This window comes from Numenius arquata, chromosome 2, assembly GCF_964106895.1.
Source record: "Numenius arquata chromosome 2, bNumArq3.hap1.1, whole genome shotgun sequence".
NCBI lineage: Eukaryota > Metazoa > Chordata > Aves > Charadriiformes > Scolopacidae > Numenius > Numenius arquata.
Window position 1 is genome coordinate 105,249,663 of NC_133577.1, and position 25,900 is coordinate 105,275,562.

The 25,900-nt window shown below is 41.2% G+C and overlaps 1 protein-coding gene across 2 annotated transcripts in view; it reads left to right on the forward strand.

The window, feature by feature from the left end:
• The window catches only part of ST7 (suppression of tumorigenicity 7), a 147,980-nt gene that overhangs the window by 67,914 nt on the left and 54,166 nt on the right, over positions 1 to 25,900 (forward strand). For both annotated transcript variants that reach the window (XM_074144543.1, XM_074144542.1), the window contains 2 exons: positions 11,791 to 11,873; positions 21,324 to 21,483. In XM_074144543.1, the coding sequence (XP_074000644.1) occupies positions 11,791 to 11,873; positions 21,324 to 21,483 (243 nt within the window). The remainder of the gene's footprint in view (positions 1 to 11,790; positions 11,874 to 21,323; positions 21,484 to 25,900) is intronic.

Here is a 25,900-nt window from a genome sequence, read left to right on the forward strand (position 1 = left end):
GGGGTGCACTCCTCAGCTGCTTGATGTCCACCTGGAGAATTCAGACAGGCAAGTGGGTATTTACTTTCACAGGTTCCAGGCTGGACCTAGACGTGGGGTTTCCAAACACAGCTGAATGTTTTACCTAGACTTTGAATTTTCAAGTTAAGTGTAAAACCAGTATCTGACTGGGTCAACAACAGGGGTGAGAACAGAGGTTGTAGTAAGTCCTGCACTTCTTACACAAGCTTCTTGTCTATCAGGTTTGCCACATTTGGCTAATTTAGGCTTGAATTTTTCACTTCTATCTCCTCTTTTTTGGGCTTTAGAGAAAAAGAGATCTGGTGGGTAACACAGACCGCTGGGGTTAGTGTATTTGTGTGGGGTTTCTGAGCAGCCTGATGGCTGTAGCAGGCTGAGTGACAGTTCTGCGAGATGCTAACCCAGTCCCACTGAGTTCTGCCTGCAAAGTCCTGCCCCTCTCCTTCTGTGGTCCCTCCTACCTTCATGACGGGTCCCACCTCTGAAAAGACTCAGGAATTTTAAACAGAAGAGAGGAAAATTAAGGAAGATGCTATTGGACAGAATGCTGTTTCACAGTTGCTTTCAGCCAGGTCAGCCACGGCTCATGTTTGGAATTAAATATTCAGTAAGAAAAATAGTGGGTGTCTTGCACTGCCTTTTCTCCTGGGATCTCATCAAAGGCTAAATCAAATAACATCATTATTGTTAATGTTAATGAGGTAGTCTAAGTGGCATTTTATTTATCTTCTCATGAAACAAAACAAGCTTTAAGACCATGGACGGTCCAGTTTTGTCTACCAGATACACGTGGCCTTTAGAGGAGATTGCACTGGAGAGAGACTCCCTGCCTGTAGAGACAGAAGGACCACCCTGGCCACAAGATCATCCTGTTTTAACAGTCTAACTTCATGCTATACGTCTGTAAGGCCGTGTGAGAGAGGTGCTCCCTCAGCCTCCACTGTGCCATTTGCTGTGCACTTGGTTGGAAATTCTTTCTCTGAAGCTCACTCTATTGAAAATCTTTATTATGCAAAACTCTCCCCCAAAGTTTGTCTCCTCATCAGTCAGGTCCTGAATGCAGATTGCAGTTCTGCTACGGAGTTACCGCAGAGCCTTTTCCATTTTAATAAGTTTTGGGTGTCCCAAGAGACTGGTATGCAATGAAAATTATACAGCGCATGTCAAACCTGCTGGTATGCTTTCTTTGAAATACCTCAAAATGGAGGAAAAGAGGCAGAATTTTTTTACTTAATTTGTCTTCTTTTCCATTCGGTACAATTACTGTGTGAGTCACTCAGCTTTAAGAATGCTTTGATTATTAGATACATAAGAATAATGAATTACACTCGATGGAAAATTTATTTTTCCCTTCTTTTTGTGCCACATTATCCGGGCTATCAATTACTGGGAAAAAAATCCCTGCTGCATATAGAAATTTATCATAGGTAGAAATTTCTCATAGGAGAAGAATGGAATGAACATCCTATTGGTTTTGTAAGTAGGAAGCATAGATGAGTTTTCAACGACAGGATAATGATATTAGCTGTTGTAGATCTCCAGGGAGTTTTCATGAGGTTTCTGGCTCTAATTATGAAAATGCTTTCCTGTCACCTCTATTCCAAGAAGCACCTTGCAATTTCTTGTATGCAAAGAGATCAGCATCTTAGAGACTCTCAAAATAGATGTGCTATATAGAGTGAAGCTATCAAGGTTAGAACAGAAATGTATGAAATAGAATATTTCTCCAGAATTTAAAAAAAAATCGTATCTGAAAAATAGTAAAACTTTTTAGTCAGGATGCAAATTTCAGCCATATTTCCTGAATTTTTTTCATTGCTGAGACTTTTTTTGGATGCACAAAACATGATGCTCCTCTTTGTACGTCTATGAATGCAACACACAAGCAAGGGTGGAAGATGTAGCCCTGCTCCTGTCTGCAGGTTTAGTGCTCATATCAAATCCTGCCTGGAACAAAAGGAGGAACAAAAGGAGGGTGCAGGGCAGCCGAGGGGGCTTTGTCCATGGCCTTCTTTTTGCTTTAGCATGGGAATAGCTCCTCCGAGAGAGGTTCCCGGATAATGGGAACCCATGTGATATTTTCTCTTTTGTGGAATGTCAGTAGTTGGTGAAAACTCTTTGCATGATTTGTCTCTCTAGAGTAGGTTAGTCTTTGTTATCTGTGGCTCTGGAATTAATCACTGTGGCAAACTTTTAGTTTAGGGTATTCTTTAGAGGGCTAATGAACCAAAATCAAAAAGATTTAATGGAGCTGTTACCTCCCTGAGTATTGCATGAAAGAAGAGGGCAAAACTTACCCTGTTCCATAGAGAGAACTGTGCTGATCTGGCACTTGGAACAAAAGCCATTAATTGTCTTAAATGACTCCAGATAATGAGGTTTAGTAATTGGCTTTTGTTTTAATACAGCTTTGAAAGGCTGAACCACATAAATCTGTGTAATGCCTCAGAATAAGGGACTGTTAAGATAACATGTAGGTTTGCCTTCACAAACAGTGCCTGTCCAAACTGAATAAAGCTGTATCAGTTCAGTTACAGGAATGATTAGTTGATGTTAAGAATAACTTTAAAATACGGATTTGCTTGAACGCTTCGGGGTGGAGAGTGGAAAATAAGGTCATTTTGTTGCAGTGCGTAGGTACATTTTTGCAATGAAATACATTACTATTGATTTTCAGTAGACCCCAATTGCTGTGTGCCTTAAATTGAAGACTTAAAAGTCTTAAAATCATCTACTTGATAAACTGTGCAGCTGCACTCTGAAGAGCTCAGTATAGTTCTGCTTCCTCTTACAAGTGTGTATCTAAAAGAAGGTAGAAGACGTCTATACACAACGATGCTCTGCGGTCACGTGAGAGACTGCCAGGGAATGCATCCTTATTTAACCTTAGCATCACATCAGGATTTCCCCTGCTTTTGTGTTGGGAAAAATGCTTCTAAACACATATGCTGATATGTGTGTGATTAGAAAAGGAAACCACAAGCTAACTATGAAGTTGCCTTCTCCAATATCTGGACTGGTTCTGCCTACAAAGACACCTTGTAGCGTTGCACAGTGAAAGAAATCCCCATCACAAATCTGAGAGCGCACTTCCTCACGCAGTGCAACACTGAAGAAAAATTAAGACAAAGACCCATATGTTTCTTGAAACTTTAAAATCCGCAGGGGAGATGTGTATAATGACAGTGTTTCAAATCAATTTGCAAGCAGCCTGATTTTAGATGAATTGAGTTTGAAAGCGTTGCAAGAGAATTTGACTAAGAACCAAGCAACAACCCGATTTTGCACATCCACATCTCTAAAAAATCCAAATATTAATATCTCTACTCAATACGTCATTGCTCATCCTTCGCGCCTCATTCTTATTTGGCCCAGTTCCTCCCTTCCACTTGTACATTATTAATGCCAGGAGTCTGCTTTTAGCATGCGGACACTGTGTTAGTCATAAGGAAATGCACAGTAGTTCAGTCCCTGACAGCTAAGGGCTGTAAAGTCCTAGGAAATGGTTTCTCCTTCATTTTCTATTTCTTTAAATGGGAATGCTGTGGAGTTTTATTTTGCTTTTGGTTGGTTTTTTTTTAACGGGTTTTTTGCTGCCAATATATTAGCAAATCTTGGTGTTCATGCAGCATGCTGTGCAATTAACAGGAGCTGTGTAATTAACTCATGTCACCACTGCATTGTGAAAGGCAGAGGAAATGTCCCTGTCCCTTGGCAGAGGCAACTATATGGCAGCAAATTTGCATTATAATAGCTGCTTTCTTGGGGCAAAGTTGATCTTTTTTTTTTCTCCATGCTTTTATTCTCCCCAAATCCATAAGGTAGGGAATTCATGATCTCAGAAAAATGGAGTAGCAAAATGCTGTGCTTGAGTCTAGCTGTCCTAAGTTGGTTTTAGTATTTAAATTCACAAGAAAGAATGTTTTTCTTGGGGAGGGTATAGCGCATCCTGTGCCTGTATGTCCAGCCTGTCTGTTCCTGGGGGAAAGTGTGGCAGCTGACCTTAGCAGGACATTCTGGGAAAACATATCTGGGAATGGGAATCTTCAGTAGCATCTTGTGTTAAGGGCTTTATTTTGTGAGACAAGGCTTTGGGGTGTGTTTGATACCAAGGAATAACTTGTTGACAGTATCTCTTCCTAAATGACCAAAGCTGTGAGTGTTGGCAGTCTTATTTCTCCCAGTGAAAAGATACTTCTGAATCACAAACCATCTTTTGCTAAAGTAAAAATAGCCTTTATTTACATTCATGTTGCATGTATCAATTCTTCTGTGTCTCTTTTGCTGTTCTTGTTTCTATCTTCTTCTTTCTACGCATGTTAATTTTTATTGCCATTCCATTTTTTAATTTTCTTTTGACTAATCTCTATATTATACTCATCTGTCTCTAATATGGTTTTCTTTTCTTTTTCCTTGTTCAAGTCACAGTAGTGTCTAAGTGGTTTTTTGTCTTCCAGATCTGGTTTCCTTGATTCACCTGTATGTCCTTCTACCCTCAGTTCTATGATGGCTCTTGTCTCTTATCAGTTATGTTTCCCTGTACATTATTCTCAGTGGGGACAAGCAATCTTGATGTCTAACAGGCTGAATGGTTAATGTACTCTGAAGGACACAGTATATTCATGTAAGCCCCAAAAGTTCCAGAACCAGCACAGACTAAATCCTGCTAGGACTGAGCCAGAATTTTGACCAATCCAATAACTTTTGGACCTTATAGACCTGGTGTTGAAAAGCAGGCCACCACTTATCATTGTGTCACTTTGGTTTTCAGATATTCAATGCATTAAAATGTTGAGGAGAATGATTAAATTGATTTTCTAGCAATCCTCAGGCAGGGTTGTTTGGGAAAAGATGGACTGAATTTCCTAAGGTTTGTTTCAATCTTCTGTGCTGGATATAATTTGCTCAGTGGGCCACTGGGTCACAAAGTGGAGAGAAAGTTATTGCTGTCATCTGCAACCTTCAAAACTCTTTATTTTGCGGTTATAAGTAAAAAAATTTGAATGTTTTTGACCTGGAACTGGTACTGTGTTACTGCCTTCTGCTCTTTCTGCTCTTTGGGCTGTGCTTTGCGGCTGAAAGCCTCTCCCACGATGTCCAGCTTCTCTCCGGAACAGACCATCACTACTCAGTCTCCCTTTTATTGTGGTAAAGGTATTCTCTTGAAAGGGAAAACCTACATTTAAGATGTGGAAAAGCAGAAGAGAGAATGTGGTGGTCTTCAGTCCAGAAAGTTCTATTTCATTAATCAGAAATATCTGTAAGGGCAGAACTTTGATTACGCTCAAGTGTGTGTAGTTAATTGGAGTTCATTATTTATCTGAAGTAATAGGTTCCTTTTGGCACATCACCGTTTTCTCTCACCTGGGCTCTGATCCAGCATTTGCTGAGACCAACAGATGACTTCGCTGGCCATTAGCTTGGGCTCCAGACGTCTGAATGTGACTCTCATTCAGCCTCATGCCTGCAGGACAAGAGTAGGTGGTTGAACAAAGTGAGTGGGCATCTGGATTTCCTTGTGCACAGCACAGAGACACCGGCTGTTTCTGCCTGGAACGGCCACGTGTTTGTTTCTGAGTGACAATTTTTTTCACGTTTTGAAAACAGATGTACACAAAGGCCTTATAGAAGGAAGTTGCATAGCATTTGCACCAAGTGAAAATGAAACTCACTCTGCAGCATTCTTTAAACTTTTGAAGGCTTACTTCTTTGGTAACTTCTCCAAACAGTCTGAAGAAGTTAAAAAAAAGAAATCTTGGTAGTTTCCCAGGAAAAATCCTGGGAAATTATATCTTTTCCTGAGACAATACCCTGTGCTAGCTTTAAATCTGGTGGGGTTTGTATTTATATTGAGCTGGAAGATATCATAGTATATCATGCATAATTCAGCGTGACCCTAAGATGTTTTCCCGAAAGCATATTGTTAACATTCTTACGAGGGATGGGTTGAGGGTTCAGAAAGGTTATGTAAAAGTAGTTCAATTCAAGTCAAGAGCATGCAGCGCTTTGTACTCAGAGAGGGGAATGTTATACGTTTATTCAAAGAAGTTTTTTGAACTTTATCTTGCTTTCTTTGCTGACACTTTGGTGGAAGAGTTCTTCACTGCTGCAGCAACTTTGAATCAGGGGGCTGCATTAATCCATGCTGAGGCCCCTGTGAAATAAGGCAGTCCCTGCCCCATCCCCTGTACCATGTTTGAACACCAGCTTGGATGGATGGCTGCAGTGAAAAGAAGCTGAATCGCTGTGTCAAAGGTCTTCAATGGTAGGTTTCTTAGCTTGTCACCTGTCTAAAGGATTTGGGTTCTTGGCACTGGCATTACAAGAATTTGCATTGGTCTGCACACCAAGCAAATATTATGGAGGATGGAAACAGAAGGTGCAGCAAAATTTCTTACGGACACAGATATTTTAGCCATGACAACTTAAGGACCAATAATGCACTAGCAGGGCTCTGTGACTACAAGATTTTCTATGTTTTCTGGCTATGTGGTCTTATAAAAGTTACTACTGTACTCAGAAACCTTGTCTCATTTAAGAGAGCAGAGATACTGACACAAAAAGAGCTGTGACTTCGGGTGTATTTCAGTATATTTGGATTGTTTACATTTGATCTTTAGTTCTAGGTCTGCAATGCATCTTTTTATTTATACTGAGGTTTTGATACATATTTAATTTTACCCATATTTTAAGATAGCATTCTGTTCGGGGAATTATTTTTCCTCTTAGAAGTGGCATAAATGATGCAGTCCTGTCTTTGCTTGATCTGTTTGTGTATATGATTTATGTAACATTGCTATTAAATTTTTATTTGCACCCTACTGTGCAAACTACATAGCCTCATGTTCGGGCTATCATTTTAGTAGATCCAAATGGGAATAGAAGGTAGTTTGCAATGCTCCTTCCCCTAATGATCTTCTAATGTAATTAACTGATACAGCAGCAGGATGATACTTTGAGCAGTTTAACCCCAGTATTTCTAAAGCAACATAATGTTTTATCACCCTGAGTGACACATTTTACATGATTTGAGGATTTTGTTGTTTGAAAAATATCTGGATTTTCCTGTTGCTTATTCCCGTGTTCAGAATGAATCATGAGTATTGGCAATGAATAACATATATAACAGGAATGAAATGGCATCAGCTTACAAGACCATTTCAATCACCTCTTCTGATTAGCCTCAACAGGGAATATTAGATATGACTTGTGTGCTTTTTTGGCTTGTCTGCCATGAATTGAATAGGATGTAAATTCATCGCTGCGAGCATGCACAGTTAACAATGAAATAACAGTCCTTCCCTAGATATTATACATTAGGATGGAATGATTTACCAATGTAACTTAGGCACTTTTGGAAATGTAAATATTGCCTTATTCTGGATGACTCAAGCATGAATAAAATGAAAGCAATAAAAAGAAGGGAAGAAAGAGGGCGGTGGGTATTTGTAAGGCCAGGAGCCTCTCACAAGCACACATGCTTGGCTTGTTTAGACAGCATTTATAGGTCATGCTGGTTTTCTTTTAAAAAAAACCCAACAGGCTGTACTGTATTCCATCATCTTTACTAACACACCTAAAGTAAATCATTCATCGTTAAAACCCTGTGGCGATAATTGGAATTTGACAGTAATTTCAAATGCGTTGGCACTGCAGGAACACCAGGCAAGTTTCTTTCTTGAGATACTGGTTAGTTGCCCTTTTTAAGTCCTACCAAGTTACAGACAAGAGGTGATACTCCAAGCTGAATAACTGCACCATCTTCCCTTTTTGGACAGGAATAATTAGGCATACGCTCGTGTGTTATGAATCCAGAATAATGGACAGACAGTAGCACCTTTCGCTGGTGATTCTACTTGGCTTCTTTATTCTGCATTATCTTCTGCCAGTATCTTCAACTCTCATTTTTCAGAAATTTCTCTCTGCTCCTCAATCCTGCCACTTCATCAAATGGAAATAAATAGAGAAGAAAAACACTACTATGCGAATTTAGTCAGATGGGCATTTAGTATTATCTGATGGCTCTAGTTTACTGTGATATACTGAAGGAAACCCGAGTCTGCTACAGGACAGAAACATTGGATATGATAGTGAATTCTCCAGTGTCAGAATGCTGACTGTAAGGAAATTGTCCCTTTTGGGTTATCATATATATCAAATAACCCAAAAGTGGGTTGGTTTTTACCTTGGGGATTAATATTATGAGAACTAGGCCTTGATGTAGAGTTCACTGAAACAATGACTGAATTCTTGTTGACTTCAGAATAAAAATAGTCTGACCACAGATCCTTCGGCTCTTAGTTTTACTGTTTTGGAGATATGTTTCTTATTAGAAAATGTTTGCTTTTGTTAATATTTATGGAGACAAAGGGACTGGGAGGGTAGTTAATAATTGGCAGAAGTTGATAGTTTTCATAATGGAACAGAAGATTCTGATATTTAATGAGTGGGAAGAAGAATGGCAAAAGGATTAGGGAGATGCAGTCCAGATAAGCAGCTCTGGTAGTTGAGTGCAGCTCTAGCAAATCATCTGAGCTATTCCAGTTACCTGGAAGTCTGGCCCATAGAATCTAAAAGCATCCAGTGTCGTACCAGTTTACCTTGCCAGTTCTCACGTAAAAGTGAAGAATTGTAGCAGCCTATAGAAAAGAGCACACAGGAGCACCAGTATACATGCAAGCAGAGAAGAAAGTGGTAACACTGGTGCAAGTGACAGAAAAATAAAATCCTATCTCCATTCAGATCTTAGGGTTTGTCTGTAAACCAGTATACATTGCTTGTAAAGTAGCGGTAACAGAGAAAAGCCAAGAGGATTTCTTAAGAGCCTCATTCATTCTACTCCATTGATGAGTTCCATGGAGCTAATTTGTTGAGAGGGCTCGTCCAAATGGGCATGCATTTCCCAAAGCGAATTTAAGTAATGATAAGTGAGTATCTCATCACTGCTTAAGAAACTTTGTTCTCTTTGCAGCATTTCTTAGTGAAACAGGCAGTAGGAATTTAAAGCAAGCAGACTATATCCTTAGTCAATGGATATCCTCATGTGGAATCTTCTAAAACACTGGAGGCTTCACAACTTTAGAAACTAAACTTCCTCCAGGTTAATGGGAAAATTTTTCTATTTTAATAGGAAAAATTCCAGCATTCCATGAGCTGTGAAGCTATGGTGAAGGAATGGAAGAGAAAGCACTTCTGTAAAGTCTCCTGCTGCCTGGCTTTTCATGTTATTTTTGGCACTACAGCAGCACTGTGCTACACGGGGAATATGGACATCTACATCCCATCATAGCGTATTCTCTCTCAGGAATATCCTGACCTAAGCAGAGGAAGTAATTTCACTGGCAGTCTGAAATTTCCCCAGTGACACAGTTTGATTACGTCTCTGGCTTATGTTTGCATTCCAGAATGTGGAATGTTTCTTCTAAAGGACTCATGGTGGTTGGTAGAAGCAAAAGCTATTTCAGTCTCTCCATTCCTCTTCCTTCTTAACGGGTACTGGGGCTGGAGAAAGCAGGGACTACTATTCAAAGTCAGCTTGTATTAGACAATAAAAAAGAAAAAGAAAAGAAAGAAAGAAAAAGAAAGAAAGAAGAAAGAAAGAAAGGAAGAAAGAAAGAAAGAAAGAAAGAGAGAGAACAGAAAAAAAAAAAGAACTAAGATGTTGGAAAATCCCAACTATTGAGCCAGAGCTGGCATAAATCAGTGTAGCTGTGTTGCACACAGTAAAATTGGGGATGTTATGCTGATTTACACTAACCGACAATCTGGCATGCAACTCATTTGTGAAAGAAAATGTACAATGGAATTAAAAACCACCAAACTAGTTCTTTACTATATCAGCTTGGTGCTTCATGCCACTCCAGTGGACCAGAAAATGACTCTTCCATTTTAACAGTTTATAGCTTTTTCAAGAAAAAAAAATGTAGAAAATAGGAAGCCAAAACCCAAACAAAACAGCTGAATTGCAGAGTTTCAATCTCTTTTAGTGATGCATTTCTGGAAAACAATTTTCTGTTTTACTGGCCATGGAAACTTAATCATATGTTTGATGATTTGTATCCTGCTGTTGTTGTCATCTTCTCGTTTTTTGGCTCCGTGTTAGTTAATTTCAGTAAGTGTCATTTCTAAAGGGAACAGAATGAACCAAGGGCGTCCCACCTATGCATCCAGGTCTTTTATCAGTGTTTTTTAATGACTGTTTGTAGTCTGCTACAAGTCTTTTAATTTTACCTGCTGCCTATTGTCAGTTCCCTCTTCAGTCATGGATGCATGCATATTTACAAATATATATGTGTGTATATAGATATATGTACATATGTATGAGAAATACTTTGGCGTTGGCTGAGGATGAGACCAGTGGGGTTTTTTACAGAAGATATTCTAAACCTCCATGTAGTTTAATAGAGAATGTTTTCATTTGTGGAAGATGGAGGTGATGGGAAGTTGAGAGTTTAAAAAACCTAGAATTTAGTGGAAGAGCTCCAGTTCTTTCTAGTAGCTCCTGTAGAGTGATCCAAAACGTATAAAAAGATTATTTTATTCTCTTAAGGCCAGAGGGATTTTCGGGGGCGGGGGCTGAGCACAACTACCTGGTGATTCTTTCAGCAGCTTCCAAAATGTGATATGACTAGAAAAGCCCTTTGAATTTCCAGAAGCCCATACAGGTGGAATTGCCATTCCTTGCAGTTTGTCTGGCTTTGCTTCTGCCCTAGATTTCAGATAATCTGGACAGCTATCACGCTTTTCACCCCTAATTATCAGAAAGCCAGTTAGGTCTTTTCCTAATCTGCTTTATGCATTTATTCACTGTTGTCATACCGAGTGGTTCACCAACTTCAGTGCAGTGGAATGAGTTAGGGAAATGCTATTATCTCCTACTTTGTAAGTGAGAACCAGTGTAAATGATACGTAAAAGGCTTTTAAAAATTTGTCCTGATAGTTTCACCAAGATCACAGGACATTGAGACAATGTTGAATGCAGGACATTGAGATTGACCCCTAAAATTTTGAACGGGGTAGCCGTTTAGAATGGGGGACCCCTAAAATTGCAACGGAGTAGCAAAGGCAGATAATAAAATGTCTTCCATAGGAAGAGGAGACTGAGGGGAGACCTCATCACTCTCTACAACTACTCAAAAGGACATTGTGGAGAGGTTGGTGCTGGTCTCTTCTCACAGGTAATTAGCGATATAACGAGAAGGAATGGCTTCAAGCTGCAACAGGGTAGGTTTAGACTTGACATTAGAAAACTATTCTTCACAGAAAGAGTGGTCAGACACTGGAATGGGCTGCCCAGGGAGGTGGTTGAGTCATCATCCCTGAATGTGTTTAAGAGTCATTTAGATGCGGTGTTGGGGGATATGATATAGGGAAGAACTTTGTAGGGTAGGGTTGATGGTTGGACTCGATGATCCCAAGGGTCTCTTCCAACCTGGATGATTCTATGATCCTATGATATATCATGGGGAATCCTGAACTTGGTGTCAGGGGAGCGCTGACTGGAATAGGAAAGACACAGATGTGTGCAACTGTTTTCCAATGCCTTGTGATTGACTCTGATGTGAAAACAAAATTCTGCATATGGCAGTCTAGTGGTCTGCTTTATCACGTGTTAGGCAGATGGAACAGGATGTTCTTTCAACTGTCTTTTTAATCAGAATTAAGGTAATAACTTACCTGAAGTTGGAAAGCATTTGGGAGGAGGAGGGGACACATGTGGAGAACATGTCCTGCTCTTGTACTCATGGTTTCCTCTCTTTTCTTTTTCAGTGAGCATGTTTTTGAACACATTAACCCCCAAGTTCTATGTTGCCCTGACAGGCACTTCCTCATTAATCTCGGGACTTATACTGGTAAGTACTAGATATATTAATATCACTTTACAAATCGATTTTGTTATCTGGAATGGGATTTCAGACTTTGTCCAGATTAATAGGTGTCTCTTTTTTTCCTTAAACTTACATTTCTGCAGTACATAAAATGTATATTTCTTTCTTTGTACTTCTTTTTCTGTGGGAACAACAAAAAAAAAAAAAAAAAAAGAAAATATTTCAGTGCTATGTGTCTTTGAAGAAAAAAAGTCTTAAAGGACACTGTGCCCCACTAGCAACCCTACAGTAATTCCTAACAAGCGTCTGCATGTTAAGTGTTTCCACCAGTACGTGCTACAGAAATAAAAAGGATGGTAAGAAGAAGAGGAGGAGAGGTACCAACTATCTCAGCTTAGTGTGGTCCTTGCAGAAAGTCACGGCAGGACTTATTAGAGAAACAGCAAGCAGAATATTAGCAATGAACCTAGTTCTGGTGCCAAGATTCCAAGGGATAATTATTTCAGATCTTCACTTTTAAAATCTTTTCAATACATACCTGCCTATTCGCTTAAAGGTCTGAAAAGTATTTTTAAACCATTTAAAAACCCCTCCTCCCATATGTAATCCCTGAGGGTTTCGCTGTGCAAATTGATGCAGTGGAGTGAATCATACGCAGTGCAGGAGTCCAAAGCAGAGCATTTGCTCTGGATTTTATTCAGTGTCTTCATAGAAACAAACGGAGTTAAAAAAATCAAACAATCTGCTTGGTGTATTTAGGGTATTATGCTTATGCTGGGCTGTTCTGTTTCCTCACTGCTGAGAGCTGGTTGTCTACTTACACAAATAAATAGAATAGAATAGAATAGAATAGAATAGAATAGAATAGAATAGAATAGAACAGAATATTTCCATTGGAAAGGACCTACAATGATCATCTAGTCCAGCTGCCTGACCACTTCAGGGCTGACCGAAAGTGAAAGCATATTATTAAGGCCATTGTCCAAATGCCTCTTAAACACTGACAGGTTTTGGGGGCATTGACCACCTCTCCAGGAAGGCTGTTCCAGTGTTTGACCACCCTCTTGGTAAAGAAATGCTTCCTAATGTCCAGCCTAAACCTTCCCTGGTGCAGCTTTGAACCATTCCCACGTGTCCTATCACTGGATACCAGGGAGAAGAGCTCAGCACCTCCCTCTCCACTTTCCCTCCTCAGGGAAAGGTTGTCTTTGTTTTTGTCTTCTTTGTTCAATCAGTCTTAGGTCCTTTGTCTGAAAACAAGTTGTATGCTTTTAAAATCTGCTGGATACAAGCTGCAGACCTCCCTCACCAAACTAGGCATGTAATTGGGAGACCAATGGGACCAATTTTAAGAGTGTAGTTACCGCAGTGGTAAGTGAAAAGAGAGAGACATGGCTAGGGGCTGGTTCGCATCACTTCAGATCTACTGACCTCAGAAAAACCTGGAAGCAAGTAGGATCCTAACTAAACTCTATCAGTTTGGTGTGGGAAATCCGCATCTCTCACTTCCACGTTGCCTGCAGCTGATGTAGACAAAGAAATGGCATCCTTGATTCCTGAATGCCTGTGAGACTCTAATCACTTAGATGATTTCAGGTGTATAAAGTATCAGGTGCGCTGCTTCTGTGCCTTGCTCTGGGGTTTCCTTGTAGCAGAAGGCAGTTATTTAATGTCTGCACCTTGGGCATTCATCATCCTTGAATGGATTGAGCCCCAAAGCACAGGATGCAGCTCCAGAGACATCAGCAGGTCTTTCAGAATATGAACAGGAGCCAGACCTGTAAGACTTGGATTCAGTTCAGCACAATTCACTCAAATGCATGGGAGGAAAATACTGAATGTTACAGTCAGTACTGTCACTCAGAAAGAAGAAAAGGCCAGGCCCCACCGCCAAGATGAAAAGGAATAACAGAAATACATGGGTTCGACAGGCACAACTCCATATTTGTTATTAAAGATGGAAGACAGCGGGAGGAAGTAGCAAGAAAAAGACAGTTTGTGCCCTATGGAAATACCTTACAGAATCAAACAGGAACAAAACCCCTAAAGAGACTCAATTGTCTGTAACTAAATTCTGTGTATAGCATGATTGCAAACTCAGGTACGTTTTGTACTGTAGTCATGAAGGCAATTTCTGAGGAACGAGCTCAGTAGGAGACTTGTGAGCAAGAAATTTCTAAGTGCTGTACTTTGATGGAAAGTACAAGAAGGAAGTGGCAAGGAGTATTCAAGACTGTGATATGACGAAGGGGGAAAAGGGCACGAATAGAGGCCTTCCAAGAAGAGATTAGACTGAATGAGCCTTAACTGAATAAATTCACTAAATTCTGTGTGACAAAGTCCATTACAAACAAGTTGAAGGAACAATGAGGTGATGAAGGTGTAGACACAGACTGAAAGAAGATTGAAAGCGTTTTTCATGGACCTTCACTACTGCTACCAGTTGTTGTCTGCTGTTCCTATGCCACCATCCTAAATGTGCAAAAGATATATAGGCCAGGCAGGTAATAGGCAGGCACCCTAGACTGTAGGGACCAGTGTCTGGGTGGAGAGGAGCATGTGGTCTGTAAACTGGATGATGGAAAAGGAACTCAGCAGGCATGGTCATGAAGAGAAGAAATTGCAAGTTGAACAGACCATGCATCAGGAAATACAGCTGGATCAGTTCTAGTGAGGTAGTGGTAGCCAGTCACTAGCCCAATTGTGCTTCAGATTAGTTATTTCTTAATAATCTTGCTGTTTACCAGTGGCCCTGTAACATGCTGAATTGCCTGCATAACCACCCACTTATCTGTCATACTACACAGCATCTGCAGTTCTAAAGGATTCTTAGTCCTGTTAATGGTATTAAGTGAAGCTCTTTTGTAAAATAAACATTCTCTCATCAAATCTGTATCGCTGGGGTATTTTTCAGACTAGATGTACTAATATTCCTTGGAATTTTCCACCATATGGTCTGGCAGATTTCTTTCCATTATCAGTTGGCTGCAACTCCTAATCAGAAGGAGAAATCACAGCACTGCAGGTTATGAAATGATGGAAAATTCCATCATTTCAGAAGCGTGGTAACTGATGGGAAAGTGAACACTTTTCCTATTTCATGTCTGGGTCATGAAACAAAGACTCTGCAGAGTTCAGCTTTGGGCAATTGCATGCTATGTGAACTCCTTTGCAAAACATTACTCTCCTCTCTTATTTTGTCTCTTACTTTGTTTTCATTCTTTAGGTAAAATTCTGGCCTTGCTGTAGGCAATGTGACTTAAATGAAACAAGGATTTCAAATCTTTTTTATTTTCTGGATAGCGTGGAACCATACAGAAAAGACTTTCCTATCTCAAGCATTCTCTTTAATAATTACTTGACTACAGCACATAGTTTAAAATGAAAAAAAATTAATTCGTATTTAATTCATTCAGGAAAGCATTTAATTAATTCAATTCAATCATTACTTTAAAATGAACAATTTAGCATATATTTAATACATTTCTGCACTATTTTAGGCATCAAAAATAGGAACCAAACTAAGTCCCAAGCTGCATTAGAGATATTGTATTGGAAACTTGGTTCCACCACAGTTACTTTTAATCGAGTAAAAAACAGGGTTCTGTCTCAGAATACAATGAGCTGTATTGTATTCCGTGTCTGAGAGGCTAAGCTTTTCCACAGGTAGGGTAATAAAACTGTCATGAAACACAACTGACGTCCAGTAAATGCTGTGAACTGGAACTATGTAAATGCCACTAAGATTTCTAAATAAGGCCACATATTTAACATACACAGTGCCAGAGTGAAAGTTGGTTAGCAAATGTGGCTGGCATTTGCACTGCAAACTGATAGAGTATCAGTCCTAACAAAGCACAGGCAGAAGTGAACCCCGATTTTGAATCTCCACCAAGAATGCCTCATTATTCTACTTCAGAGCTTGCAACAATAGTAAGAGTTTTCCTCTTCACGATGAGAAACATTCTGCAATGAACAAATACCAGATCTTTCAGAGATAAGAATTAGAAAGCCAGTCTATACAGGTAGAGCATGAGTGCTGAGTCTATACACTATTTAGTGCTGAGCAGCTGGGCTGTCTGCAACTACCCCAGTATGTGTATAGTATGTGGGAGTCACAGCCTTTTGTAGCCAATGGTGTTAGTACAGGAAGTCTGAGAGAGGACCTGAATAACACAGAAGGGACCTCTCTTATTTTCTGTAGGTATTAATTGTTCTTCTGCTTGTTTCCTTACCTTTGCTGCAGGGGGGCAGAAAGGTGACTGAGTTCTGTGTTTTCCCACAGACTCCAGGGAAGTCTGACAATTGTGCAGGGACAATCTTTGGTGGCTGAAAAGTGATATGTGGTAATTGTTCAAAGTTTCTGCTTTGCTCAGCGGAGGCTGACAGGTCAGGGAGGGCAGAATCCTTGTAGGGAGTTCCTAAGAAACTGGAAACACTTGCCAAGGAGCAGATGAGGGAGGAAGGGTCTGTAGGAAGGCAGGCTATAACCCAGTCCACAGATGAAAGAAAGGTATCATAAGTAGCTGGGTTCTACCCAGTGCTGAGAGATGTACTATACTTAAGCCCAGGCAATATATTATTTTCTTTCCCATTTCTGTATTTCTAGAGGTAGATGAAGTGTAAGTAAATAGCTGTTTTGAATAAGCTGCTCGTTAGCACCACATATATCTTCTCATGCTGACTCCTTGAGATAAGACAAGTGGGCATTTGGTAACCAGGAGCAGAGTCTAAGATGATGCTAAACGGATGTATTTCACCCAGAAATAGGGTGCATAGCCTTCAGGACTGAGACACTGAGAGCATGTTCTGAGGTGTACTGCATATTTTTTTCTTAGAACCAACCAGGCAGGACTGGAGGATCTGTTTGAGTCACCGGCTACCTTAACAGCTAAATAAAACAGACCAGGGGCTTGCTTTGTCCAAAGGCAAGTGGCATTGTATAGTCACATTCATATGGATAAACACTCTTGCCTCCCAAAACAGGATGACCTTTTCCATACTGTCTACTGGAAACAATCCCTGGGCTGTGATATCCCCAGAAGATGTCCAGTCATTGCCTGGGAGAGTTGGCACAGGCTGTGCAGTGTGCTGGCAAACAAACAGCACAGACGACTGAGCCAGCCTAACCTGTGCTGTTGTCCCATTTTGCTTATCAAATAGGCTTAACCATTGAGTCAAGTTCTGCTGTCGTTATCCTGTTCCTCAAGAGAGTTAAGTTTCATTTAAACCCATTAGATTGGTTGTTAACACCCCTCATATTACGAGTACTCCAAATCTTACTCTTCTGAGACCTGGAAGCCTCATTACAAGACTGAATGAGAACTCTGAGCTTTGGAATTTGTCACCAAACAAAATCCTTTACTGCTTCTGTTGAAGACTCAGTGCACATGCACTGAGGACTACAGAGAGAGAGTGTTCGCTGTAGGAGAGGATGCCTGTCTCAGATATGATAAACAGGAAAGCATAACTCAAACTGCTGATAGACATCGCTACTTGGTCCAGTGAGAACCACCTTCAAAATCATCCCTTGTGAAACGATGCATTTATGATGGAATATCTGTTCTGAAAAACCAGACAGGAAGATCAGATATCCAAGTGATGCAGAAGAGATTTGTTGCTACACAGACAAATAAATTATCCGGGATTGTATGTGAGAGCAGAGATAAGAAAGAGCATGACTGTTATGTTTTCATTGTACAGGGGAAGAGAAGTAACTGCCCTGAAAAGCAAAACCAAAAAAAGTCCAAAGCAAGTATCTGCAATGCATTAAGAAGACTTATGAGTGTTTTACCAGCTCTTACTTAACCCAAATATATTTGTCACCTACAAGTTGTTTTTTCATAGCCATGCATTTCTAGAAATCATCAATAAGGGTTTTCCAAAATCAAATACTCTTATATTAATCATTACCCATGCCCAATTAAAAAATAAAAACTCTAGATTTGGATTTCTAAACACACAAAGCTGGAAATGTTCAGAACAGGGTTTTAACTGGGCCTTTGTGAACGTAAGGGTTTCAAAGATCCCTTGAGGGTTTGGAGATGTTTGACCCTGTTCCAATTTGAAAGCACAGGCACGAACTCGAAAGAAGCCAGAGAAGTTTGCCACTGCTGTGAGGGGACAAGGTCTGTGAAGATGAGCTTCCCTCCCACTGTATGTATATGACAGAAATGACGTGGCCTTTTCTTTCAGAGGTGGTGCAGAAATGATCTTTTGCCTTAATTTCGTCTCTCATCCAGATCTCTTTCAGTGGGTAATTAATCTTTACAGTCAGGTATTATTCTGCCAGATGATCTCTCATCTGCTGAACTGTCAAAAGCTTGTTGACTTCACGTTGCTTTCAAAGTGGCTGGTGCAGCTAGAAATCAAATTTAATTTATTGCAATCAAATTTCAAAACAGCTGACACTGTCTGAGAAAGGTACAAAAATTCTATGAAGAGAATTTATTGTTTTGACTTCAGTACCAGATTATAGATTACCTTCTCATACACACTGAACAAATCACTGCAAGCAAGGCTTATTATGATGATGATTTATGGCTTTAATTTCTAAGAGACTGTATGCATTGAGATCTGGCTGATGTTTCCTGGCACTGGATGCACTCAACATTACAAATATTTTTCAAAGCTGCCTTAATCTACGAGATTTAATGGCATTTAAAAAAGTAATTAATGTATTCACAAGTCTAGGGAGGCAGTCTTACAGCAAGTTCCTGTCACTCAGCTGAATTGCAGTAGTGACCACATACATATATATATGTACATTCTTTCTGTATCCTCAGTTTCACTGAAATTCAGTGTGACAGTTTTCCAGCTGATGTGCATTTGTGCAGGGCAAGGGGGGCTCGAAAGCTCTTGTGCTGCTCACGGGGGTTTACTGACTTTTTATCTAAAAGCTGATTATGATTGAAATAATGAGCAGGAATTTATTAACACATTTTGAAAAATCTGGTTGTTTCTTCTGTTAAAGAAAGTATGAAGCTTGTCAGATATGGTCTATAACTGCCAAGAGTTTTGAGCGGCCAGTCTGGCAGCTGTACTTCAGTCCCTGACTTCAGTTACAGTGATATTCTCACCGAGTGTCCCTCGCCTCAGTACAATATTTGATTCCTAACAACCACTCCCTCTGAGGCCTTGGACAGGTACAACTGTGGCTTGTGTGCCTTGATTTGTTCAAGCTTCAAAGTTTCCAAAGATAAAACGGAAACAGATGCTCAGAGCAGATCTGTGACTGTATCTTACAGCACAGCCTTTCTCTCATGGATTGCCACTTGCTGCCTGCTTAGATTATGATGCTCTCTCAGATCATTTAAATTCAAAACCCTTTAGAAAGCGTTGTGTGCCCAAGAGCATGAGATCAGCTAAAACCAAAGCTGGCTCACCTGTGCCAGCTCCTTGTCCACCAGCTACAGTGTTTGGAGGCAGCGGTGTGTATCAGTGCAGAGCAAGCATTCAGCCGATATTCCTCAGTGTTCTGTCCCTGGCTCCCAGGATTCTCACCTGGGCGCTGCTGCAAGCATGTGCTGATGGAACATGTACAGTGATAAACGTCCTGTGGATCCTGTGTAAGCAGGAACTATGCAGGCTCTGTGGCTTTTCAGTGTTTTGCCTGGGACCAAGAATTCACAAAGATCTGGGTGTGTTTATGTTCTGGTTTCTCTGTGACCATCTGTTTACCTTCCCAAGTGCTTGTGACCTTTTATGTGTTCTCATAGCCCTTCTGCCTTCTCATCAGACTGCTCCATTGTTCCTTGCTGATGTCTCCTAGGAGAGCCATTAGATTGTTTGGGGACCGAGTGATCTCCAGGGCTGCCACACACTCTTCTGTGAACTTGCCTCAGGTGGCCACCAGCCACATTCCCACTCCACTCCAATGCAGTGAGGGTCAGCTTCTTCATATGAATGCCCTAGATGCTTTAACAACACAGCTGCATTTAGGGGAAGCCCCAGTGCAGAATGCATTGGAGTATCCTTTGGAGGATATGTTCCATTGGAGGAACATTTTCTTACTATGCCAGAAGGTTTATCTTCTGCTTTTCCCCTATGGAATAGTTCAAAGGGGGAAGAAAAAAAGTATGTCTCGTCTACAGACAATCCCATGGAGATAGAAGTCAGTTGCTGATTGTTCCTAGTTGTATCAAGAATTAATAAATAACCTTTTTTTTTTTTGGTAGAGATTTTGTAAAAGCTTTCAGCACTGGCATAAAACATGGAGACACTGAGTAGTATAGAAACAGATCGTTCGTTCACAATGTCTAGTGCAATCAATATTACAAAGTACTACAAAATTTTCAAAACCACTTTGATTTGCTTTTGTTTCAGTTGTTATATAAATGTTTGGGTGATGATTCAAGTGCAGCTGCAAAATACACTCATTTTACATACTCATTATAAGCGTGTGTGCCTTCGAAATTTTTACAGTCAAAACCTTTTCCCTATTCATATGAAATAGTCTTTATTTCCAGGTTTATGTGGTTTCCTGAAATATGTGTATTCTTAACCAAAAAGTAATTTCTCGGTGAAAATACCACAAATATATATTATGTATGTAATTTCAATTATAAGGGGTTCTTTTAGGCTGTGGAATGATTTTCCAAGTAGAGCTCAGTAAATAATCATTTTTTTCCTGATTTGCTAGCTGAACCAAAAGCCTTAAAATAAAATTAATTCGGAATCAGCCCAAGTCAGCCAAACAAAACAAAACACAGTTCAGTTTGGGGGGAAAAAAAAAAAAAATCCTAAAAAGAACAGGATTCAGCTTCCTGGAGTTTGTTTGGTATTTTTAACATTTTTTAAATTAAAATTCCTTTGGAAGAATTACTGGGAAAACAGGCAAACCTGCTTTTCCTCGCTTTCCCTTGACTGCAGAGGAGACAAGGTGATTATTGCTGACTGCAGCAATCCCATTCAGGGGGCTGATGTCGGACAGGATGGAGCTGGGCTCGGTTTTTTTTTTTTTCCTGAAGGCAATTTGAAGGAATCCTCCTAACAATTGAAAAAAAATAGGTTTTTTAAAAATTTTTTCTTTACTTTTTAAAGAAATAATTTGCCATAAGCTTCTTGGGGTAAAAAACAACCAAACACAAAACCACCAACCAACAACAACAAAAAAAAAAAAAACACAGCAATTTTTTTTCTGACAAGATTGAGATTTTTAACCTCCTGTAAACCAGGTTTTTAAAGCGGTTTGCCAGATTCGGCACGAACTTGGATCTCTCGGTGCGCCACAGGGAGGGAAGGAGGCCGGCGGGCCGCTGTGGGGCGAGCGGGCCCGGCGGCTCCCCGGGCGGGGAAGACCCTGCCAGGTGCCTCCGTCGGGGTGAGGCGGGAGCCCGCTCGGCCGGCCCTGGTCCCTGTCAGGGCGGCCGCGCCATGCTGAAGGAGGTTCGGGGCGGGGAGGGGGGGGAGGCGGGGGGGAGCAGCCGTTAACGGCCGGTGGCTGACGCGGCGCGCGCCGCCTGTGTGTTGCAGATCTTCGAGTGGTGGTACTTCCGCAAGTACGGCACCTCCTTCATCGAGCAGGTCTCGGTGAGCCACCTGCGCCCTCTGCTGGGCGGGGTGGACAACAGCGCGCCCAGCGCCGCCAGCGCCGCCAACGGGGACGCCGACTCCAGCCGGCAGAGCGTCTCAGGTGAGGGAGGGGTGCTCTGGCGGGGAGAACGGCGGGAGGGAGGGCGGCTCTCGGCCCTCAGACGGCGATGGCGATGGCCACGGGCACGGCCTCGGCCTCCGAGGCGTCGAGGTCTTGCTCCTCGCGGATCCTGTGCCCTGGGTCACTCAGTGCGGGGGGAAATGGCCCTTTATATCCCCCAGGAGGAGCCACTGGCTGTTGGTGGGCAAAGCTGCTGGGTGGTGGCCCAGTCTCAGCGGCCTGGCCCAGCCGCGGTGGGCAGTCAGCCCTCCTGCCCCAAAACACCCTCCATTTCCCTCCGCCAAGGGTGCCAGACTCGATGCTCCCCCAGGCCTGACATGCCAGCGCCCTGGGTGACCCGCTGGAGGCCCGGGGTACAAATATCATCTCCTGCTGAGCCGTGAAACCAGATAAAGCTTCCTTTAAACTTGCTCTGTTGTCAAATAAAAGGCAGAGCTGCTTCACTGATTACTCAGGCAGGTTATGCCTTTCCAAATTCATACCGTGCTCATTGCTCAGGCGGCGTTGCCAACACATCCCTTTCCCCCCTTGATTCTGAAAGCCCTGCTAAATTGCACATGAAGTTTCTGCAATATTATTTCTAAAGGCAGACAGTATTTTTATATACATTCTTTTGGATAATAAAGTTGTAAATAAAAGAATCAGAAAAATATGTTGGGAATGCCCGTCTGCTTTTGCGTTACTTTATTTTTTAGACCATGTAAGTAGTATGTAAACAACATTTAATTTCACTTTAGTAATGGAAGCATAGTGGCTTTTAATAGCTTAAGGGCTTGTTCTGTTCCTGACTCTGCTACCGATTTGATTTGTGACTTCGGGCAAGTCATAACACAGGTTTTTTAAAAAAGGCCTCCAGTTTAGGGGGCCCGATTTCAGGCATTTGGGGCTCGATTTTCATAAGCTTCCAGGCATTCACAGCCCCAATGAATTTCAGCGCAGGGAGTGGGTGCTACCAATCAGGCTAAAGGTGTCTGACCCTAAGCCATGCAAGCCTTTAAAGTTGACCTTGACACTCTGGGACTTTTTTTCTAGTGCACATGATTGAATGAACATATGATTGAGAAGGTGTTTTGAGAGCCTTACATAAGTGGTATAAATGTTTGAGTTGTAATTTTTGCTATGCATTTATATATCACTATAATGAATACAAATTTGCTTGCTCTGATGAAAAAGGCAGTGTTAAATCAGAAGAGATCAGCTGTTACACGATGGAGGGGAGGATGTCAGTTTTGAACCGAGGCAGCTTGAGTCCTGGTACAGCTCTGCTGCGGGAGGACTGTCCCTGGAGGTCACTTTGCTCAAATCACAGGCTTTGGGATTCTGCTGAGGCACTTTGAGTTGGGCGCCTGGTTGCCTGAGGGTGGTTCCTCGGAGAGACAGGCCAGTCTGCCTAAAATGAATCACCTCCCAAACAAGCACTGATCTTTGTGGACTGAAGAGGAGTCCCAGGGTAACTTGTCTCACTGTCTGGGTGACTCAGCTACCTGGTGGGGGGTGAATTGAAAACTTTGTCCATGGGTGCTGAAGATGCCGAAATACTGTTGCTTCTGGCTTGAGTTGGAAATACTCACTGTTAAAGAAAGTTAGGGCAGGAGCATCTCGACTTGTGTTCCTTATCTGTAAAACAAAACTTACCTTTTCAGCTCTAGCTTGGCGTACAGGCCATAATCTCAACAGTGGAAATTAATTGAGCTTTCATTAGGAATGTGCCGCTAGAATCAATTAGGGTTTCATTAAATTTTAAAATGTATCAGAATTAACAAGTGAGAAAAAGTGAATGAACAAAACCCAAATTCAGTTATGGAGAAGACATTATTGTTTATCAGCCAAGGTGCCTATGTCTATACCTGGCAAATTTTACTTCTGCTCTTCGGTGTTCATGAAAACAAGCAAACAAAAATTAGCTTTGAACTCACAAGTTACATAAAACAAGTGGTCTCAAAAACCCTTGCTCTCTACTGGGTATTTCTACTTAGGGAAGTCTCCATATAGCACAGCAAAATCAGCTGATGCCATTCCCATCTCAGGAGAGGCTGTGAATAGCAGCACCGCATGGGCTAGGATATTAGATTTGGGTGAACTGGCAGAAAGCATGGGATGGCTTGGAAACACCTGTGTGCACTCATCAGTGCACTCCGTCACACTTCAACAGCTCTGGAATAACTCCCATCGTTTTAAAGCAGAAGGCGCAGTATTTTGACTAGTGAGGTTCACCCAAGCATCCTGACTTTTCTCATATAAAGAAGTAGTCAAAGAGTGCGTTTGCTTTCAGTGCATTGGCACTCGAGTCTATGAGTTGGGACACAGTGTCTCTGGACAGTGTGTCTGTACAGACAGCCTATTATTCATGCCTTCAGAAAGATATTGGTGCTCAAAGCTTGATCATTGAACAAGGAGCTGAAAGATTAATCTTCAGTAAATCCTAATTGCTTACATAAAATAAGGACATAGTTATATTATTAGTTTGTAATGTTACAGAAAAGGCAACCTTTTCAGTTTAGAGTCATCAACACTGGGATATTTCCTCCACTATCCAACAAGGTGAAGATGGCTTTTTCACTTGGCTCACCATGTTTTCCTATGTAGTTGTTTGATTATGGTGGAATATTGCAGTAGATACCCTTGTCATCAGAAAGGTCAGGAGAATGGTTGATGTACTGAGACAATGGTATCAGCAGACACCAAGGCAAAAGCAACAAAGAGCACATCATGTTTAACTAGCCAGACAGATGCCAAACTACCCCACAGGAGAGGAGGTGGTAATAAAATGCCGCCGCCTTCTCCCCTTTTAGTTCCTCAATTCCCCCTTTCCCGCTGCAGTGCTGAAGTACTGCACGCTTGGGATCTATAACCATTTAAATAAGATGAGCAAAAGGATCGGTGTTGCTGTGATCAAATAGTTGTTGCCTAATCTTGTTGCAATTTAGAGTAAGCCAAGCCATTGAATTGTGCCTCTGGAACTGAGAAGGCTGATGTTTATTTAATATTTACTATGGTTTGAAAGTCATATTATGTAAAAACTGTCAGATTGAAGCTTGTCAAACAGCCGTACCCTCTGGCTGCACAACAGAATGGCTGAATGTCAATAGAGCACTTCTGCTGAGTAAACCAGTGGAGCTTTCTAATGTTAGCTACCTACTGAAGTAGCTAGTTGAAAGATGCAGATGCATAATCAATGGTCTCTTCCCAAACATCTTCCCTTTCTCGTGTCTCTGTTTCATGTTTGTTAGGTGACATAGGCACCAAGCTGAGGGCCCACCTCCTATGCCACTTGACTAGTTTTTGTGTAACCACAGGTGTCATGGTGTTATTGCAAGTAATTTATACAAAATGCATTCTTTCTGTGCCACTTTAGCATCATACTCAGAAGTGGGAGCTAGCTCCATGGGAAAAGAGAAGGGCTCGACTTGCTATTCTGTATTTCTGTCTCTTTCTTTAATGGAACAGGCATGCACTTACGTTTAAAGTAGGGTAGATACGCTGCTAACTCCATATCCCACCAGGCTGTGATCTCTTCAGAAACGGTCACACATTTCATAGGGAAAAATGTGCTGATTGACTTTCGGTGGTGGAAAGCAGCTGTTGAAATGCTGCAGGGCCAATGCTACTGATGTGTTTTTGCAGAGCACCATGTGAGGGGTCATCCAGTAGCAGATCTGTAGTAGAACGATGTGCTGCCTCTTGGTGGGTCTTTGTGCAGGTACTGGGGTTCATTCTGGTCTCACCTTCACTGGAGTGAATTGTCTGTGTTGAAATGAAGAAAACAAATCTCATGTTAAATTAAAGGAAGAAAAGCCAGAATCAAGACCTCACCTTTTCAAAAGCCATAGAAATTGATCATTGTGATTGGTTTGGGTTTGTGTTTTTTTTAAAATTCTGTTCTAAATTACACTGTTGTGGATTTTCTTATCCCTTCCTACCTGTTGTGTGATGAATTTGCGTTCTGCCCACCCCAAGAGAAATGTATGAAATGGCTTTTAGTGTTCCCAAACCTTTGCAACACAATGAACTTTTCTCTGCCAATCAACTTCAGCATCCTTTGTCAACCTGGGATGCTTATAACTTAAGTAAGTTCAGCAGATGTTGCCATGGATTTTTACTTCACAAACTCAGAAGGAATTAAATTTGGCAACTGTAGCTGAGATTCTCAGTGATTTACAGTATTAAATAGACAGTGAGAATTTTCTGTAGAAATAACAAGTCTGTAGGACTGAGTTAATTGCTGTTTTTCAGTGAAGTAACCCTGTGTGATCCCTTTTCAGTTCTGCATTATGGTAAATGTGAGTCTTGGCACTAATCAGTATTATCTTTTCATCTGGCATTTGAAGCTCTGCTAGTGGTTATTTGTCTGGAATGATAACATTTGTTGACACTAATATATAATGAAATTATTATT